Genomic DNA, 22,110 nt, shown 5'->3' on the forward strand with positions numbered 1-22,110 from the left:
CTCCCAAACTTCTGTTTTCAGTATTTCTTTACATTAGAGTTGTTAAAGGGTAGATACTACACATCCTGCTTTTATCAGTAACAGGGTAAGCATGGAAAAGATGTGTAACTGAAATTATAAAGTTCATTCTGTAAAGGCCCAAGATATATCCACAAGGGATTTGTGTGCAAGTCTTAACTCTGCTTTGTTTCTCTGTGTGTCGCTTCTTCCATCTGCTCCTTTATGTCTTTTGGCTATGTGTCCAGATCTACTCAGACCTACTTGTTAGTATGATCTACCCTATTTTCTTTGTTCTTTCCTCCTTTGATCATTTCCCATGGTCGTACATCTAAAAGCGTTTATTCTTTTCCTCCTATTTTTAGTTTATAAACAAACAGCTAAACAAAGATAATAGGAACATTCTTCAGAATGCTTACAGCCTTCTTCACAGTTAAAGCCCCAATATCATATTTTAAATAATTTTATTTTGGTCCTAATTAAAAAAGGTTTCAAAAATCTACTGTAAATTCATTCATTCTACAGCAGTGCATACGGTATAAAGCCAATGTAAACATTCAGTAACTACATATACCTCCATACCAAAATCCTTAGCAGCTTCATTTCCATCATACACCAAGAACCTCATTAATTCTGGTCTCTATTAATTCTGTGGATTTACAGAACCATGAATTTGTCTCATTTGCAACAAAACTAAAAAAAAATATATCACATTTTATGCCAATGAAAAAATCGTACATTGGAGAAGAGCAACTTTGTGGATTGGATCAGTGGCTGCTGATAGCAGTACTGCCCTTCAAACTAATTTTCAGCTAATTTTCCTTTCCATTTCCATACTCTTAGTAATTATTATTACCAAGACATGACACTTCATTCCATTCTTAACTGTAAAATTACTGGAAGAGAAGAATACCAAAAAGAAGACTTGACAAAATGCAGTTGTCCAACCTTGACAGGAAGAACAAACGTTTCCTGCTTAAATTTTTCACACAATGCCAGAGGAATTTATTTTCTAGTATCTTGTTCATGTTAATCTTTTGCAAATAGTTAAGCTTCTGTCTGTAGGGTAGTTAGAACAATCTCTTCTATTGCAGTGGTCTGACAAAGAATGTGGTTAAAAAAGACAGAAAACTTTGTAATAGTAACCCAACTAGTCCAAAAGGTAGAAGAAACCAGTACTCATACAGCAGTGGCAAAATTAATCTGAGTTTCTAGCTGTAATACAGCTTCAGAACTACAGAGCCCAGTTCTGTGATGTTTATGCAACAACAGCTTTATCTGTAATGTGGTGGTAACTGAATCAGATTGCATTAGCTTTAGCGCAAATACGGGCTTTAGAAGGGGTTCTTGCCCACCTCCAAGCAAGAAGAATCTTCAAATCCTGAAAAGTGATTGTGGGTACAAATCAGTAGCATTTAATCCCAAAGTTTAGATGAAACATTAGACTTTCTTTCTCAATAGCTGTATGAAATGTTGACGTGCAATTGAAACGCAAAAGTATTTAGGGATTTTGTCCATTATGAAAATCTATATATTTCACAAAAACATTTTTTACTTAATATAGGTTTGTACAAATCTGTATATGCTGTTTATCAAATTCAATACTTCTTAAAGTTTATTTTAAAGTTTATCTTAAAGCACTGTGAACAGGAACTATTCTTTTCCAGCATACCTCAGTCTTCATATACAGGCATCACTTCCGAGGCAGACATATTCTGGAGTTGGCCTCTTTCACTTTGTAAGCCTTGTCTTCTGTTCTTTCAGACATGTTGTCAATTGTAATGATAGTTCTTCTAAGATTAGTTCCTTAATCCACCAAAAACCAAACAGATCTGACTTCATGTAAGAAAGAAAGCATTTACCACAAGGTAATTTTCAGTTGCTTTAGTACTTAGCCAGACTTTAATTGGTGATTCATTTATAGAAGCCTTCTTAACACCAGACTTCTAAGCTATTAATTGTCCTATCAGTTCTGATGTAAGTGCACTAACAGGATGCTCCTAAAAACCTGCCCACAGTGGACACCAAACTCTTAGTGTAGGCACACCCATAGCAAGCATTCTCTGGATTCATCTAAGTTGCGACCTACCAGTCTCTGGGACTAAATTCTAGAAAAGTAGTGTAATGAATTGAAACGTCTTCCTACTTCATTGGTAAGAGCCCCTCAGGCATCACTAAGCATATTTCATTATGCCCAGGCCTCCCCTAAAGGCAACTTTTTCTTCCTTTGTATATAGTTTCTAGTATAGGAATGGCAGAAATCATCCCCAACTTTCACTTTTAAGCAAGTGAAAAGCTGTAATTTTACCCACAGTGGACTGACAGACTGTCAGCATTGTTCACAAGAGACAGGATACAAAAAGGACAGATCAAGTCCAAATTTGAACTTCTTATATTGGAATGTAAATGTAGACAATGTTCAGACCAACGCAATAAAAGACACAGTCGTCTTCTCATCTGTGAGACTGTGAAAACAAAATATTAATAATAATTTTAACAGAGTTGGAAGGGAGGGATGGCAGAAGGCTGATCTGTTTTCCTTCTACTGGATAGACAGCATGAGCAATGTGGCGGTGGGCTGAAGGCCTTGGGAAGACACAGCTTGCTCCAGCATGTACACATGGGAAGAAGGCGCATCACTTCATAAGTCAGCAAAAGATTAACGAACTATTAGAAGTTTGCTTTCTGGCATCCTTTTTCTCCCCAGAGTATAAGCAAAAACCTGCTAAAACGTCAGTTTAAACCACACCGGCTTAATCTTACCCACTGCCTCAGCCCAGGCCTCGTACCTAGCTCTGTCCAAACGCTCCCGCCACCCTGCCAGCCCGTCGCTAGTGCCGGCTTCTTCAAGCCGCACATACGCCTGGAGCTGCTCCCATAGAGCTGCTCCCATCTCGTACCCACTTCACAGACAAGAGCAGTTAAGCCCGTCTCGTCACGGCGTAAGAAAAGCTGCCGAGTGCCTGTTTGGTGAGCCCCGGCGGGCACACCCCGGGCCCAGCTCCTCGGGAAGGCGGCGAGACCGGCCCCAAACCCAGGCGCGCAGCGCCCCGCCCCGAGGCCGGCTCCCTCGGGCACCCACCCCACAGCCCGCCGGGCCCCCGCCGCCTCCCTCCGCCGCGGCCAGCCCGGCCCCCGGCGCGGCTCTAGCCCCGCTCCCCGGCCTGGCCCGGCCCGGCCCCGCCCCGCCGCAGCCCCTCGGGCGGGCGCGCAGGAAGATGGCCGGGCAAGGCGGGAGCGGCGCGGCGGCGCGGAGCGGTGGAGGCCGCGGCATTGTGGTAAATGCAGAGCGTCTCCCGGCCCGCCTCGGCCGCTCGCCCGCCGCGGTGCGCGATACCCCCGCCCCGCTTCCCCGCCGCCCCTTCCCGCCCGCCGCCGCCGCCGACCCCGCGCCGCCCTCCCGCCGCTCAGCGCGGCTCCCCCAAGGCCGTCGCTCCCCCGGCGCTTTGTGCTTGGCCCCCCGCGCCTGCCGGGCCCCGGCATCGCCCCGCTTCCCGCCTCGCCCCTCCGCCCGGCCCGCACCCCGAGGCCGCCGCCAGCTCCCGCCCGGCCCCCCAGTCCTTCCCGCCCGCGGGGCCGCCCCGCGACAGTCCCCGCTTGCTCCGGGCTCCCCTGGCCGGCGCTTGGGCCGCGTCTCCTCACGCTGCTCTGGTCCCCGCGCTGGCGCTGCCGCCGCCGCACCCGCCGTCCTCAGCCCCGCGCGGGCTGCCGGAGGGCGGCGGTGCCCGGCCCGGCCCGCGGGATGCGGCGGGAAGGGACGTGTGGGGCTCCCCGGGCTAGAGGCGGGCGGGCCGGCCGGCTCCTCAGGCTTCACCGGGCTTTCGGCTGCCGCCGTAAAATTACGGTGCTGAATGATCCCGAGCAGCGGCTGTGGCTGTGGCTCTGCGTTTCACCGGGTTGCTCGAGTACTTGAGATCAGGACCTCCCGGGGTCCCGACGGTCTGGCTCCCACCGACATGCTTAGAGGCCTCCCAGGATCTGGGAGCACCGAAAGCACGCGGTTAGGCTGCCCCTTACCCTGCGGTGGTGGGAGAACCCCCGAACTTTGTCAGGACGTTCCGAGTACCTGTGCGGCTGAATGTATTATACAAAAAAGCACAAATACGCTCCGTATTCTGAGGGACAAACCAGATTCTCTGTGAAGCAAATACCATCACTGCCACCACCTGAGCTATGTTCTTATTTTATGTGGCACTGGGATTTTAACCGGGTGGCAGAACAGCCCCCCATATCGTGGCCCTGAGCTGGGAGCTCCGCGCCGGCAGCGGTTGCACCCTGTCCACGCCAGCGTCCCCTCCATCCCCCTGCCAGAGAAACTCAGCGCTGTATGTTTGAGCTCTGTCTGAAACCACCCTGCATCGATGGCCTCACCTGACACCCGTGTAATAAATGACATTGTTAAAGTGGGTGACTGTTCAGTGCCAAAGCAACGTGAGCATATTGCGAAGGAGGAGGTGAATGCTGATAACCACGTTCGTTCTGATTTCATTTCTTCTGCTTGCTACATGCAGATGTGGGCATGTGCTCCCCAATTCCCCCCCAAACCAACCAGAACTAAGGCCAGTACAGTATGATTTAAGTTTCCAAAAGCTGGACTTCGCTTGATGCTCACTCACTTGTTTTATAACCAAAGCAGAATCCAGATTGTTGTTGCTGTGAAGCAAGTACTGTGCTCAGACCTCACATGCACCCACTTTGCCAGACAACAAAACTAGCAGTGTTCTTCCAAAGGTGGTGCAATTGCATGTCTCCAGCTTTTCTCTTATGCCTCAAGGGAACGCTTTTGGGTATTACCATGTATTTGTATTCCTTTTTATATACATTCACACCAGCTTTTTAAAGACCTGCTGAAGAATTCCAGCTGGGCTGCTTGAACATGCCAAGTCTGAACTTTAAAAATAGCTCTTTCTTTCACTTTTTTTTTACACACTTGTGTACCAGTGTATTCAGTAGATATAGTTACTTATCCGGTTGAATGCTTTCTATTGAAACAATCACAAATATTTCCTTCATATTTTGAAGGGCTAAAAGGCAGAAGTACATAGAAGTTGAGTTTCATTTGAGATGGATATTTTTTGATGCTTAGCTATTAAACTAAGGATAATTGTGCTTTTTTTTTTTTTTTAATTCACAAGCAGAATACTCATAAAAATTTAGTTACTTGAAAATTGTCCTATAGCATAATGGTGTGAATAGCTGTAGGGTAAATGAGAATTTCTAAGCCTTATTGTTGAGAAGTGCCTGTTCAAAAGAAAGAAGAAAATGAAATAGGCTTATCATATTAGAAAAATAATTAATTAGAAAGTACATGTGGATTTAATTTTATTTGTCAAATGCCAGTGAGCTCTTTTAAATGAGAACGATATTATTGCAATGTGATGCAGTTTATGTTTTATTCAAGAGAACCAGGATAGATAGGAGAATCAAAATTTTATCCTGAACCTGTTTCATAAAGGGCTTACTGTAACCTAAGTAAAAGCTATTGGTTTGTATGGATTCTGAAGTAGTTTCCATCCATTTAGTTTGATCTTCTGCATCACACAAAAAATGTGCAATCTGATGAAAATGCGTACGTAAGTAAGCAATACTGACAAGGGTTCTTAGTAGGTGTTTATAGTTCTTAAGCAATTTAAAGCACTATATGAAATTGTTTCATTTTATGTTAAAACACTTTTGAACAAAATCATGCCAGACAGTTCATTGCTACAAAATGTTAAAAAAGTATAATCCACCCCTATGTATTAAAAATGATGGGAAAATAGGCTTCCCAGGCCTTCTGCAGGAGTGTTTTTGGAGCAAGATTTGCCTCTAATTAAAAACTTCCCCAAGGAGGATATTTATAATCTCCTGTTCCTATGGAAGTGAGGAACGTAACTAAGTAACTTTTTTCTTTTGTGTTTTCTTTTGTGTAAGTCAGGGGAAAAGCTGTCACTGATTCCAGTGATCTCCAAATCATGCTCTTTATGGTCAAATATTCAGTAGTAATTACCAACAAGTAACTTTTTTTGATACAGAAACTGTTGGGCAGAGTTAAGAAAACATGACAGCTGAGGTGTCTGTAGCTGTCCATGAGGCAAAACAACTGTTCTGGTACAGCATGAGGCAGGGCTATGCCTAAATTCAAGAGGACTAGATGTGGAGGAACAGCTAAACATCAAATATGTTGTGTTAGCCTAGGTATTTTTGAGACATGATTTATTGCTCTACTATATGAAATCTTAAACAGAAGTTAGTTTCAGTGATGGTCCTTCAAAGGCTATATTTAGCAGAAATGCCATTAAGACATGTGCTTTACAGAGGCAAGTTTCTCACCATTTATCCTTCTACTCAAGGTTCATGTGGCCAAGCTGTAGAAAGAAGAAAGACATAACTTGAGAAACATGGTTGTTAAGAAAAGCCATTAGGTGTCGCTTATTATCCTGAACCAATATTGAAGCAAAGCTTTGTAATGATTCCAAGGTACCTTGTGAATCTGCTGATCTTGTCTTTCATAAGAAATTGTGAAAATTGTTGGTTTGGAGTTTGCTTTGTTCTTGTGCTGATGACTTTGCATCTTCATAGCTTTCTACAGCCTTTGCCTGTTGGCTGTTTTTTTCCCTACTAAATCTCTGCTGCCATTGTATGCTGTGGAGTCTTGTAATGATTGTATTCAGATACGCACAAAACTAAGATACATTAAATCTGTAAAATATTTTTTTTGTAAATGTATGGATTTACAGACTAGCTGATAGTGAGGTGAGATGTGAACATTTTGCAATCACTTACCTTTGATGACTTATCTAAACTGAAAATCCCACTTTTGGCAAGAAGTACAGTCTTCCACTGATTTGTACAGATACCATCCATGAACCACATAATTTAACCTCTCCTTGTGCTGTTTCATCTGTAGAATGTTCATTTATTTATGTGCAACTTTAAAATACCTCTAAACCAGAAATGTATGATTTTTATGATTTTTAATCCCACTGTCTGAATCTCCTGTTGGAGAATCCCTTCTTACATTTGCATTTTGAGTTTGAAAGTAGTAAGAAACTTAGACTCGCCATTAGTTTGGTAACAAATATTTCCTCCTATGTAGTTGTAGGTGAAATTTCCCACATTCTGTGAGGAGAAATTGTAGCATTTGATTTCTGAGATACACTGAGGAGCAGAATACTTATTAGGAAAAGTGAAAAAGGAAATTATAACTGGAAGAGAGTATGTCATATGGTTAATTCAGCCAACAGAAGGTACTAGAACACTGATTTTATATCAGTCACATATTGCCAAACACCATGAAGTATTCTTAATGGTACTGTTTGATATGCAGATTTCAGATAATTGGCCTGGATACAGTCTGGATTTGTTCACTTATCCTCAGCACTACTATGGAGATCTGGAATATGTGCTCATACCTCACGGCATTATTGTTGACAGGTATGTGTAGTTTGAGTGTTATTAAATAAATTCAGTAATATTATTCATTTTTATAAAGCCTGTCATCCACAGACAGTGTGATTTGTCCTAAAATATTATATTAGCAATTATAAAAAATATTTATTTAATTTGGAAAGTAAATAAATGCTTGAAGGTTAGCAAATGCTAGACTTGTAGTTGCCTTTGCAACTCCATGTCTCGTTTCTTTCACCTGATTTCTGATTTGGGCATTGAGACAAGGGGTCCCGCAAAAAGGAAAGTGTGATCATGGAGTGAAATTGGCATTGGAGTGTAAATTACAAGAGAGCTGAACCGAAAGTGAAAGGACGAGTACAAAGCTTTGTCTATAGTTATACCTGAGTGTCCCACTTGCACTCTCACCATTATTTTTAATATAAAAAAAGACGAAACTACATTCAATTATGTGCAACTTTGGCAACTCCCTAGTACAACTCATTAATGCTGATTAACCTAGTGGTTCCCGACTGCACCATTGACTTCTGTCATTCAGCACAACCAAAAAGTATGTTGTGGACTGTTTGGGTCCAGACATTAGGTTTGGAGGGTGGCAGTGGGGAAGCTTGATCACACCTCATTCCTTACCTTGTAGCAGTTCCCATGTGCTCTCTGTGTAGGCATTTGGCATTTGTGGTGGTCTAGCCCAGTGTTCATGCTCAGCTGCTATTTTGATGTGCTGTTAAAGATCTTACGAAAAAGTTACAAAATGGAAATGGTAGTTTTCAACAGTGTATTTATTGGGAATATCTGAATGGAATTTCGTGGGACGTTTTCTACTTACTACTTTTAAACAGCTGGTTGCAAGTACTGAAATTATTGAAACTCCTTGAAAGAAGATTGTAAACATCCGTCATAAGGAAGAGTTATGACTCCTGTATTTGTTTTTAAACACAAGCTTTCTTTTATTGCCTTTTCAGTTACCATTGTGTTGAATTTTTTATCTCTTTTGGTTAGAGTTAAATGACTTTTAATTCCTCTTTTTTAAATAGATATGTTATAACCTCAGTTCTTATAGAATTCAATATAAATTTGTTTTGAAGTAAGCATTGAACTCCAGTGTTGTTTCTGTATTCCAACAGAATGAACTCCACTGTTTTTTCTAACTTTAGTAAAAAAGACTGATTCTGTTCTAGTGGAAAAGGACACAGAAATTAATATATTGTGATCATGCAAAATTTTCATATAGGAATAAGTCTCAGCACTTGAGAAAATTATTAGTTAGTAGCAGTTAACTATAGGTTAAAAACTGGTGTGTTTTTAAGTAGAAATTAGTACGTTTTTGCCTGTGCTGGACTTCATACTCTTTTAAAATACAAAGTGGTCTTTGGAATTTTTGTACATTTCAGCTCTTCAGACAATATGAGCAAGAATATAAAAAAATGAAAATAACCATAGAGACGTTTCTTCTTAATGAGTTTTTCTCCATTACTTTCAGACTCGATGAAAGATGGTAAAAGACTATTTTACTGATCTTCAGTAAAGGAAGTGAAAGTCTTTTACTAATCTTCATTCTTAAATCAGTAAAAGGAATTATGTATTTGAGGTCAAACAAGATGATCTAATGATACCTTCTCTTTTTCAAATCTAAAAAATAGTAATTACTGCTATGTGGAATTTACTTGAGCATTACAAATACGAAGATGTGAAAATGAAGTGACAGCTTTTGCTCTTAACTAGTATATTATCTTCAATTTAGAGCTTATTCTTCTCTGGCACATGCACCTGTAGATTTCTCTAAAGTTCAATGTATTTATGTAGTGGGAAATGGATTGCCATATTACAGTGGGTAGAGACAAAAAATACAACAAATATATTTTGAGACATGGGGTAAATTGCATTCTGTCAAGAAGTCCACTCTCATTGAAATTACTAATCCAATTCAGAAAGCTTTCAAAGAACTTTCCAGCGAAAGTGTTTACAGAAAAAATGCACTGAGCTGTGCTTCCTCAAAACATCAAATGACATTGTTCAGTTTTTTGTTTATACCTGCTTTACATCTAGAAATTACCTGGTACCCTGTTTTAGGTCTAGAAACACCATCTACCTTGTTCTTTAGAAAGCAAAGCTACTTAAAATAAGCATTCATGTTTGTTATTTCTATCTTGAAAATGTATGTTCTATTGTATGGCAGAAATGTTATGTTTGCACTGCAGAATTGTCAAAAGAGAAGACAGATATGGGAAATCTGCAATTGCAGATTCATTGGAGCATAACCTTGATTATTCTCATGTGTGTGACCTTGAACAAGTCACTTTAAGCTCTTCAAACTCTTCTTTTTTTGCTGTATGAAATACCAATACTGTACACTCTTTATACACTTTTAATTGATGCTGTATTTGTTTACAGTATTTGTGTGTATTTAATTAAAAAGTGTAGGGGTAGTATCTTCCAAAGCCTGTTAGTGTGAAATATTTCTAATAATTCCCTTCCCTATCTTTCACTTAATTTACTGTTCTTGCAACATTACAAGTTAGGGGATTGTACAGGAATATTTTATATTGATGTTTCCTGAGGTAAAACTGAAGACTAAGTTTCATTCTTTACTCCAATCTCTGAAATGCTTATGAATTCAACATGTACTGAGATGAGTAACTCCCTTTTCTATAACTGGGGAATTTACACATTTAAGGTTAACGAGTTTGATTCACATGCTTTGCATCTTGAATCCATCACTCTATCTGCCTACTGTGGACTTGATCCAAACCCAGTCAAGACATTTAAACAGACTGTAAGACAAGCTATATACTCACCATAGTGTTTCTTTGTAACCACATGGAAAGCATACCATGAACTTAGAGAATCTGCATCTAATATTATTTTATTCTTTTTTTTTTTTTTTCTGCAGGACAGAAAGATTGGCCAAAGATATTATGCAAGACATTGGAGACAATGATATTGTGGTTCTCTGTGTCCTGAAAGGTGGCTACAAGTTCTGTGCTGACCTTGTGGAGCACATTAAAAATCTCAGCAGGAATTCAGAAAGGTTCATCTCCATGAAAGTTGATTTTGTGAGACTGAAAAGTTACCACGTAAGTCAACAGCTTATTTATGTAGATTCTGGTTGTATGTTCATCATAAGTAATGGACTTTTGTAAATAGAAAATGCCCCCCCCCCCCCAATTATAAGAAAAATGGTGTGAAAAATATTTTTGTTTGAAAAACCTGTGAGGTTTTTTCTTCAGAATATTTGCTCATGTCCTTTCATACTTTATGGATAGTATGAATGAGGATATGAAGCATCCTCAAGCTGTATTTTTTTATTTAGTCTGTCTTAACTTTTGGACAGAAACTTATTCAAGTTTTGGTCATGTAAAACGTCGGCATGTTGTTTGTTCTCAAAATCCTTAACAGTTCTGTCAAGTTTATTTCATGTTACTTTATTTTCCACCCCCATCTCCACATAGTTTGGCATAACTGCAAGATGATAAATCTGTGTCTTATTCTAAATGTTTAATGCTAAGTAAATGAAATGCTTTCATCTTCATAACATGCAGTTTACATAGTAGCAAAATATACCACTAGATGATGATAGTGTTTTATAAGAAAATGAAATAAGTCATTGAACCAAATCCAGTGTTGAAGTAAGGATCAAGACTTCCTCTTCAGGGGAATTATGCAATAATGATTCATTTGTGTCAGTGAGGCAATGATAGTGAGATGACCGACCTTTTTTTAGAATGCTTGATTACAGTTTCTATTTGCATAAGCTATAAATTTATATTCTACCTTGTAGTGCACACTCCATAGTGAGGGAGCATTTCTAGAAGCAAGTTGTCCTAGAAATGTCTGAGGAAGTACACTAAATAAATGGAGTGATAATAGTTTCTCTCTGAGCATAAATGCAGCTTGCTGAGTCTGGTAGTTCCCACAAGATGTTCTTTCCACAGACAGAGGTTGTTGGCATTTTGTTTTGATGCCAGTGACCATAAACTTTTCTTAACTTTCACAAATCCCATCTGAATTTTTTCCATCATAGAGGAGAAGTACATGAGAGCCCTTTGTAGCCATTGATTAGGATTTGGTCCTGGGACTTCTCTTCCAAGACTTAGTCAAGTCCATGAAGGACATGTGCAATACTAATATTATACAATTTCTAGATGTTTAGCAGTACTACAGAACTAATTAATAAAGTCAAATATAATATTTGTCTCACATAAAGGCACATGGGAATTATACTCAATTTTTTTTGATGTAGTAATGATAGCACTTCAAGAATACTGCTTGGCGAATAGTGGAATTACTTAAATTGATTTTTGTTTTGCACCTGCCATATAGGTAATGCACATGCTTTTCCTATTGGGTTATCTCTTATCCAGTATGAAGACACTCTGCTTCTAAAATTTCTTTCCTTGGTGACAAGTCAACTCTTATTAGCCATGCTAACCCGTAACCACTGAGTGACAGATGTATACTGCAAAAGTGTGGAAATCTTGACATTATTGCTGAGGAAATAAAACAAAAGTGTGTTACATCAAGCAGAAACTGTGATACAAATTTTGTTATGCAGGGATGCAATTGTCAAGACTTAAGTCTTAGATGATCTTAGCATTTAGTGGCTGTGCATATTTTGGATATTAGCCTCATGCTTTAGCAGGAAGCTACTGCCTTCCCTAGAGCTAGTGCTTGCATCTAGTTTTTAGAAAATAAATCCTTTTTTCTTATAAGTGCTTCTAAACAGGTGTCATGTATTTAGACCCCGAAGCTCTGCTTGATTAGTGCTTGTAACAGTGCTTGATACCTGCTTGGTCTTGAGAAGCTGAATGACACTGCAGTATAAATTTGAAATTACATTAATATTGGTAGGTTCATTCCATGAGATATGCATAAATGTAATGCTGATTACAGTATCAGTACCACTATCTGTCATCCTTTGCATTTTATGTTGTGTACAGTCCAATTGGAGGTTTTAGGGAATGTACCCTTGTCAGTGTAGCCGTGGTCAGAATGCTTGAGGAACTCGCTGTTACTAGTTTGAGTGACTATCCCAACCTCATATGAGACTTCCAAAGACCCCATGTCAGTTTATTCTGTAATAACATACCTCTCACAGTATTTTACACTTTAATCAAAGGCAAATAATTACAGATTTAGAGGTAAGACTCTACATGAAGTCTTGGATAATCACCAGTTCCACTCCTTTGCCTCACTTTGCTTTTCCTGTTCCACTTTCTATTAAGACTTATAACCGCTCTCTCTTTTTATCCCTTTTTCATTTTATAGACACTGTTCTTCTCATATTATTTATCCTGCTTCCTTTTACTAACTGTTCTCTGTTTTTCTCCTAAAGGGAGTCCTGCTGCTTTCAATATACCTCATTCAGATATGTCTCCCTTCCCCCTTCCAGCTGTTTAAACCCAACAACTAATTTCAGCTCAAACTCTTGGGATTTTTGAATTGTCTCATTCCAACATCAATACTGAAAGGTTAGTCGATTTTTAGAGGTTGCAATTTGAAGTGGGATTGCTTGTTTTAATCATGTAGCAAAAATGGGCTCTGATTGTCACCCAAAGTTAGATCTTGGCATCAGTGAAAGTACAACTTAACTGCAAAATATCAGTGGAAAATGTACTTTGATATCTGGCATATGGACATGACTACAGGAAAAGGAGATTGCAAATATGACCAGCTTTACATGGCTCTTTGTTTCTCAAACCTGTCATCATATTCCAGAATTTAGACACTTAATTAGTATGTTAAGATCTGCTTTCACAGTAAGTAGCTGAAAGTTGGGCATGTAAATCCTTTTTTTAGACTTCTTCATACAAATGAATTGATTTTAAAAAGAAAAGCATAGGACACATATTCTGTAGATACTAATGAGATGAGGGGCTGCTTGTATTTCCATAATCAGGATGGTTTTATCTGATTTGCAAAATAATGAAATGTGTGCCTAAGCCTGGACATCTTTAGGAGAAACTTTCCTGTTTTTTGCAAGGGGTGCCTTGTTTCATTATCTCAAATCAGCATGTCAGATTACTGAATTTAGTATATATACAGGTAATGTTGGAAAACCCCATTTTGTTATTATTTTTAGAGGAAACAAAATGGAATACAACTTAGAAAACCATAGCCTAAAAATATTATTTATAGCCTAATAATACTGTTTATATTCTACAGGCATCAGTATTCGTTCTTAGACCTTTAATAGAATTTCTGCAACTGAAACTGGAGGTGCATCCTTGTCTGAAAACATATTTTTATTTCCTCTAGAAATAGAACTGTATTTTTCCTTTTCTTTAGTTTTTTTTTTTTTTTTTCACTAGAATTCTAAAATGATACAGAGTAGAGAAAGTTAAGGAGTTTACACCTGGACAGAAACTAATAGGCTTAGGTGTAGATCAATAAAGAAAAAATTAGGTGTGCTTAATTGTAAACAAAGTTTATATCTGTGAGAAATATACAATTTACAAAGAAACACTTGATGACATTGTTATAACTCAGAATTTTAAGGCTTCTTAATCAGTCAGACTGATATTAAAAATAATTGTGAAATGGAAAAGAATCATGACTGGAAGATACATGGATAGTTGCCCTCGATAGAAATACAATTTTTGAAGAATGCCATTTCTTGTAGACTTACAGGTGATATGATATACTTGTTCTCATTTTAATTTTGTCTATTTAAAAGAGCACAAAATAAGGAGATTGTTTAAGTGGGGGGTTGATTAGAGGCTGTATGGCCACTTTACAAGCTTCTAGCGCAGCAGGCAAGTTAAAAGAAAGCACCAAGGTGAGAGTTAGGAAGTATTATTTCAGAATAAACACATGTGGAGGTATCGTGTAGACTTAAGGGCAAGAGTCAGGAAGTAGATGGAGAGGAAAATAAAATCCAATGATGGAAATTTGAATGAGAAATGGTGGCTCTGAGTTTTAAGAGGCAGAGCAGAGAAAACACACTTTCTGAATGAACTGAAGCGTAGTGAGGCAATAAGTATAGTGGGTAGACAAAGAAGCACTAGAATAGTCCTCACATGAAATCTGATGCGGGTATGGAGAGCTGCATGCCAAGTTTTAGGGGAAAACAATATATTCTGGAAACACTGATGTAAGAACTGATAGAATTTGGCAGCTCCTTAGATATTAAGTTCTAAACCATCAGATTTTAATATAGCATAATTTAGGAACAGCGCAATTGACTGCAGAGATTTTTGAGTTTAAACCTGGATGGATAAAATTTAATATATTCAGCTTTCACCATACTCAATTTTTTCCTGAGTGATTGCTCCTCCACAGGGTATTAGAGGTCTGAAGTTGTAAAGAGGTGAGAGCTTCAGATTGATAGAAGAATTCAATATTATTTTCAGAAACATGGTAGGTTGAAGTCAAGGTTGAAAAGTAATGGAGAAAGAAGCGTGGCTTGGGAATGTCATCTAAGGAGAATATGATACCAGCAGGAGAGGTAAGAAACATGGATCCAGAAATTTTTTAGTATGTTTGTTATATTAATAACTTTAGGAGAGCAAAGAATGAATTAGGAAGAATCCAGAGCGAGTACAACAGAGAAAGCAGGAAGGTGTTTTACTAGGGTGTTTTACAAATTAATGGACAAGACTAGACCAGAAAGAATGAGGATGAACCAAAAGAGAGAGTGAACAAAGGAATAGAAGGATGTGGATGTCATGAAGTACTGAATGGGATATGTTTTAGGAAAAAACATAGCATGAGAACCATAGCAAAAGAGTGTTCACAAACAATAAATAGAGCTTCTCTCTATTCAGTGTGGAAGGGACAATTTAGGACAGGCTGATAAAGGTAAAGGTTGAGTTAGAGTTTGAGACAGAAGAGGATGTTCCGGCTCATCAAGTCTAATCCCCTGCTACTAGATTTAACAATATCACCTAATCCTGTTCCATAGGTATGCCAAATGTGATATTTAAACCAAAGCTTATTTTTGTAATGGAATTGGAAAAATTTAAGTGGAGAAGAAGAGGAAGTATGCAGAGTCTGTAGACTTTCTTAAGAAGTTCTCAGCAACCTGTCAGTAGAAGAGAAGCTAAATATGTGTGAATTAAGACTTCTTTAGTGGGCAGATGATGGAAGCTAAAAATTGAAAGAATCATGCTAAGACTTGTTGAAATTGGTGGTGGGGGCTGGGGGAAGAGAGGAAAACCACCACATACTTTTATTAGGCAGACCAGTGTGCTTTCTACATGCATTGCTTCCTGTTCTTGTGAAATATCGTTATCCATAAATGTCTTTAATTCTCTCAATGACTATATTTTACAAAGTTTGATAGTAAATCTCACATTTTGGGGAAGGGCAAGTGAATCTTGGTGGTATAGCTTTTTTTCACTGAAAAACATGGAGAGCCAAATTAGGACTGAGATTGATACTGTCCCTTAAGACGTTGTGATTTATTTGGTTATTTCTGTGTGGACTAAAGTGACAGAAGACCAGTCATCTGTCACTTTAGTCCACACAGGAATAACAATATTGAAACAACAATATTTATGTTATGTTATTATGTTATAATAAACTCTGTTATTTTGAATAACTTTGAGACCCCACCTGGAGTACTGCATCCTGCTCCGGAGTCCTTAGTACAGGAAAGACACAGATCTGTTGAAGTGGGTCCAGAGGAGGGTCACAAAGATGATCAGAGGGCTGGAACACCTCTCCTGTGAAGAAAGGCTGAAGGAGTTGGGGTTGTTCAGCCTGGAGAAGAGAAGGCTTCAGGGAGACCTTATTGTGGCTTTTCAATACTTAAAGGGGGCCTATATAAGAAAGATGGGGACAGACTTTTAGCAGGGCCTGTTGGGATAGGGCAAGGGGTAATGGTTTTAGACTGAAAGACGGTAGATTTTGACTAGATATAAGGAAGAAATTTTTTATGATGAGGGTGGTGAAACACTGAACAGGTTGCCCAGAGAGGTGGTAGATGCCCCATCCCTGGAAGCATACAAGGTCAGGTTGGACAGGGCTCTGAGCAACCTGATCTAGCTGAAGGTTTCTCTGCTTATTGCAGGGGGGCTGGATACCTTTAAATGTCCCTTCCAAACCAGACTGTTCTGTGAAATTGTGCAATGCACTTGTGAAAGAGAGTGGTAGATGAATTGTTGATAATCAGATTATACAACATAGTTGTTAATTCCATTCTGAGCAGAGATTATTACAGAATATTGATCTGTTTTCCATATAGTATCTGAATTGCAGATTCTAGAAGTGCAGTTTCCTTCTGATGTCAAGAAGATACTATTGAAAATCATCCTGAAAAATATGAATTAACTTCAAAGTAATGTTGTTTGCTAGTCACTTGGAGGAAGCTTCTAGAGGATTATGTGCATTTGGTCAATTCATGTAATTCTTTAAAATTGATACATTATTTATGGTTTCTAGAACATATCTAATTTTAAAAGCTGACTTCTGAATTGTAATCCATGCACAATGGTTGCACTGAAGTTTGTTCACAAACAAATCCATTGCTGTGATTTGCTTCCTCTTCACCTCCAGTTTGAAATATATTTACAACTGTTGGTTATTAATCTTGGCATAAACAAGAACATTAGTGCTGTAAAATTCTGAAAGCAAGCAACAAAACAAGCATTGTTTAGTAGAAATCTGAATGTTTTTGCTATATGAAGCCATCTCAGTAAATAGTTTTGCTAAATCTCTCTACTGTAGGAGTAAGAAAACAGGGATTTTATAACAAGTAAGTTGAAAGATGGTTGGTAAATGTAGTAAAATAATTTCTTTTTCCACCATGTAGCTTTAGTTCTCATGCACCATTACTAAATACTTCCACCTTAAAAAACACAACAGCATGAGGCATCAGACTATAATCAGGGAAGCGTGTAAAATGTACATTCCTGTTTTGCATAATAACCTATTCTTATTCAGTATAATCTTATTGTATTAAACTTTTTTTTAAGATCAGTATGAACTCTACATATGAAAACAGTATGTTGAATCCTGACCCTAAAAAGCAAGTAACTTCAAAATGGTTTTATTCATTTAACAACACAAAAGAAACAATAAGTGTATTGCTTGCATTTAATGATTCATATCTATACCAGGGCTTTATACCAGTGTTACAATGATTGTACAACCTCCATGCCTGTGTGTCATGAAAACACAATTTATGATCAATCTCCTGAGAAAAATGTGCATCCTGAGGTGAAAGAGACTCCACATTAGCTTTTGTGCTTACAGGTTTTCTCTTGGGCAGATTGTGTGTTCCCTTTGTTTTGCTTTATGCACACAATTTAACTGATGACCACGTCATCTTCATCACGCTGAGTAGCCATGGAAGAATTACAATTTGGAGTCTACCTGGTAGAATGAATTCCTATCAACTTTTAAGGCCAAATTCTGCAATAATTTCAGAGGATTGAACTCCAAATTATCTGCGAATTATCAATGTGACATGCAAATAAATTATCTTCAGTGTAGGCAAAATGTGGTTTATTTATTTAATTTGGAGAGAGTTTGTGCATATACTAGACACTCCAAAATTAAAATATGCTCTTAACCTTTCTCAGATGCATGGCTTGTGGTCAGCACTGTAGACAGTGAACACCTGTACAGAGAACTTCGTAGCATGATATACTTTTAGAAGCATATTTAGAGCAACAAAAATAGGTCATTAATTTAGTCCACACAGGCTACCAGTGTCATGGGTATAGACCTTAAAGTTGTTGCTGTTCTGAGAAATGGGTTCTAGTTATTGCAGGTGGTGCTGCCAGATAGATGTCTTATGGGCAAGCTAAAGATGAGAGATTTAGAACTAGAAATCTACTCCTAGAATTGCCAAAGGGATTTTATCTCTGTGTACTTTTCCATGTCTCTGAATGGATAAAATGGCATTTGCATCCTAAAGTAGTAATATCTTTTTGAGTGAAAGCTCTGTTGAAATGCTCAAACCTGATAAAATGAGCAAGTAAAAGGTCCTTTACATAAGCCAAAGATATCCCAAGTCTTAAGCAGGCACTGATGCTATCTGTGTACCTCTGATGCTTCAGTTGTCTCCTGAAACATCGTAAGACTTGAGATGGTTAAGAAGGTGAGGAACAGTAGAAACAGATCATATTTTCTGTGAATAGGATGTTTGGAGATGCAACAATTCACAGTCCTCCTAACTGTGTCCAAATATTCATTTTCCAAGTGTTGACTTGTTTAAAAATAGAATATTTTCATGAAAGAAACAAAAAAACCCACTTCTACATGCAGCAGTGTCTTACTGCAAAATGTCAGCCTCAGAGACACTAAAGCTTCTCAGAGAAATAGCTGAAAGTGTGTTAGTAGCGGAAGTTGTCCCAAAAGCTTATTCTTGCAACAAGGTGATTCATTTTTTAAAGAAATTTACAAAATTGAGAAGAACAGCAGTCTTGCTTAAATTGTTGCTGGTGTTATTAGAGTAACAACATGATTCAGGCAACTTTGAGAATAAACTCTCCGCCAGATTCATCTGTACCATCAGGTACAGATAGGTAGTGGTTTGGTGTGAAAACTAAGACACTGAAAATGGGTCTCTTTTTTGATTACATATGCACTAGCTGAAGCAATTATAGTCTCCAGTTCATTCCTCAGCAACTGTAGTGCCCTCCTGCCAGTCACACTTGCCAGCTCAGCTGCTTCTGAGCACTTCCTAACCTGTCTCAGCCCAGATGAGACCAGCTACAAGAGACTCAATTTGAACTGCTTTGGCTTGCTGGATTCATTTTTACTGACCCAGATGCATACATGCATCTCAGCCTGCCAGTAGTCCCTGCCAGAGGCAGAGTTAAAAGCAGCTGGAGACAGCTTGTGGGCAGTACCTTCTTTAGCTGGCACAGCTCTTGCTGGAAAAAGAAGTGTGCATATAGTTAAGGGATCCTTGTTATCAAGTGTGCAAGCCTCGGGCTCTCCTCGTTATCTGAGAAGCTCCTCAGAGGTATCAGAGGGAGTATGGGTATTTCAACCCTAATTATTTTTGTGAACCAACCTACTTTTCACAGTGTTCTGAAGGCAAACTGAAGAAGGCTGTACTATATGTAATAAAATGTGACCTTAAAATTCAGTGTTGTGAAACTTCTCAGGCCTGGAGGCAGATGCTCTCCTTTCTAGGCATCTACAGCTTCTATTTAACGTGATGCCAGAGTTGTGAGACACAAGAGCTTAAATTCATCCCTCGCTCAAGGCTGTCTTGAGTGTAAGGAGGAAGAAAATGTTTTTGATTTAAGTTATTTTAATTATACAGTATTTTCCTGTTGGACACCGCTTAGGGGCTTGGAGTGTTACTAATAATATAAGTAGGCGTTAATTTGTGGGCATAGTTCAGGAAAGGTCATAATAAGCCTATCATACTGTCAGTTTATCAAGTTTATCTGTAATGTAAAACTTACTCATAGAGGGGTGATCTCTGTAACTGTGTGCATCAGATAACACACCTACACACCACTTAAATATGTTAGCACCATCTGAATTCTTAGTGATTTTTTTTAAAAGTATGAGTAAGTGTTTCAGTGACTCACATGTAAAAGGTTTGGGGGAACCAAACATCTCAGCCGGGGGAGAATTGAGTAGGAAGTGGCCTGATTGCCATGGGGACAGAACGAGAGCAGATGTGACACTGAAGGCAGAGTGGTACTGAGCTGTGCTACAACTCTCCAGCAATATCAAAATACTGTTTTAAGGCATTTATGGGGCATATTAAAGCAAGTAATTACTTGCTTTGTCAAGATATTTTTCATTTTATCCACTGTTCCATGTTTAGGTGGTACCTTCCTTTATGCTGATTTGTGATTTTTAGCTGTGACATTCATTCTTCTAACTGAAAACCTTTTACACTTTTCCTGTATTGTGGGTTGATACTCTGTTCTTCTGGACTTCAGATCTAATGCAAACTCCACAAGAGGTATTTTCTAATCTTTCTGGAGAGATTTGTCTCCTCAAGGGTCACATTTTTCTAACAAACTGTAATGTTTTTTTTTAAAAAATGTTTTCCAGTTTGAAATAAATGTTTTAGATTACAGTATGTTACAGAGGGTACAGCTACTATGTATAAATGGAGTTTTAGATCTGAAGTTCATTTTTCTTAATTTTTTTAATATGTTTTTCTCATGAGCTTAAATCTTTGGTATTTTTAAGCAGTCCAGGTCTCTGGAACATCTTAACATTTGAGACTGTGGATGTTTTTAAAATTGGTCAGTTTTAGAGCAGATTCAAAGCATCAAGGGATTTCATTAGAAGCATTCAAAAGGCCATCTTTTTAAAGAGATTCTAAGGTTCCCCTGGATACAGTATTTGTTGCAAAGCAGTGATTTGTTACAAAGCCTAAAAAGTTGAAGTCTAGTCTTAGTAAAATATTTTGTTTCATATTCTGCCAGAAATACAGCAAGCTACTACTAAATTATATCATTTGCAGCAATACTATATGCCATTATTAGGAGAGACTATAGTCTGTATTTTCAGTCTGCTTCACAGATTTTTACAGTGACAGGGAGAAATGCTCTTATGTATAAGGTCCAGAACATAATGGTTGCTAATCCTGTTGTACAAATAAGGTCTGACGGGTTTGAAAGCACCATGACATGTTTATGCATTGGAAAAATATCACCTTGATTACTTATTTGGATGCTAATAATACCATCTAGTGTGTGGGGTTTTTATATTGAATCTGAAATGGGGCAAAATTAATTAAAAGAAGCCAGAGGGTTCTAATTTTCCTGGGGAATTCTATGACTCTCTTTTACTGGCACCTCTTAAATGCAGTTTCTTAAAACAGATCATAGCATGTGAGATCTTCATGCAGTGCCACACCCCAAGGGTGCTGTAAGGCATAAACCAAAAAGGTTACTTTAAAGCAATATAGCAATAACAAGAAGTACTGTATTATTGAAGTGCTTATCTGTGTGACAAATAGAAAATTCTTTTCCCTCCTCATTTGATAGGTAGAACTTAGAATACTTAAATAGAGAAGGGATACTATAAAATAACCTTGCAAGAAAACTCACAAAAGATATGTGGGTTGTCAAAGGTTTCCAAGCTGTCTCTAGCCAAGGGACCAAACATAGTGGTATTAAAGAGAGTGATACTGATTTGTGAAAGTCAGTGATACACTAGATTCCAGATTGCTGGAAGGGACTAAGCATTTGAGGTTTTTATCACTCATCTTTTGTGAATTTGCTTACACCTATCTGTTTTCTCAACCTGTGGCTATTTGACAGATTTGAAGATTCTTCTCCTACCTATCACCAAATCCTAGGAACTTCTGATAGTCAGGGTCATAAGGTTAGTACTTTGTGATTAGAGAAAGCTGGTTTTGCTTGTGCTTGCAGAAGCCTCCAGTGACAGCGTTCTTAGCTACAAATTCACTACACAATTTTTCACAATGTTCATTTGCTTTTGTCCAGTACTTTACAACACAATTTAAAAAATGGGGTAAGATGGTACATATGGATCTAGTAGTGTCCCAGCTGGCATGCTGAGACCCTCTGGTGATGCTGGGAAACATGACTTCTGGTTCCGCTGCTATAATGTTTATGCATTTAATGCTAAATAATAATTGGGTAAAAGACAGATACTCCAGTTAATGTGGACTTGAACCCAAACTGACCTTTTCCTAGCAGAGTCCAGTATAGTTGGACATAGCATGCTTGATGTCCTTTATGATTTTTGCACTACCATAGCATAGTAACAGAAGGAAGGTTTTCCCTACACTCTATAGCTTATGGTGGTCTTTTGACAGCTGAGGAAGAAAAG

General features: G+C 38.6%; 1 protein-coding gene across 2 annotated transcripts in view; it reads left to right on the forward strand.

The window, feature by feature from the left end:
• The first annotated feature begins 3,182 nt into the window (after nucleotides 1-3,182).
• The window catches only part of PRTFDC1 (phosphoribosyl transferase domain containing 1), a 49,983-nt gene continuing 31,055 nt past the window's right edge, over nucleotides 3,183-22,110 (forward strand). The window contains exons 1-3 of one of the 2 annotated variants that reach the window (XM_074900139.1): nucleotides 3,183-3,275; nucleotides 7,307-7,413; nucleotides 10,277-10,460. In XM_074900139.1, coding sequence (XP_074756240.1) covers nucleotides 3,216-3,275; nucleotides 7,307-7,413; nucleotides 10,277-10,460 — 351 coding nt within the window. In that variant the 5' untranslated portion in view covers nucleotides 3,183-3,215. Of the gene's footprint in view, nucleotides 3,324-7,306; nucleotides 7,414-10,276; nucleotides 10,461-22,110 lie in introns of both variants that reach the window. The other variant, XM_074900138.1, reaches the window with a different exon arrangement.

The sequence above is a fragment of the Athene noctua genome, chromosome 2 (assembly GCF_965140245.1).
Source record: "Athene noctua chromosome 2, bAthNoc1.hap1.1, whole genome shotgun sequence".
NCBI classification, from domain to species: domain Eukaryota; kingdom Metazoa; phylum Chordata; class Aves; order Strigiformes; family Strigidae; genus Athene; species Athene noctua.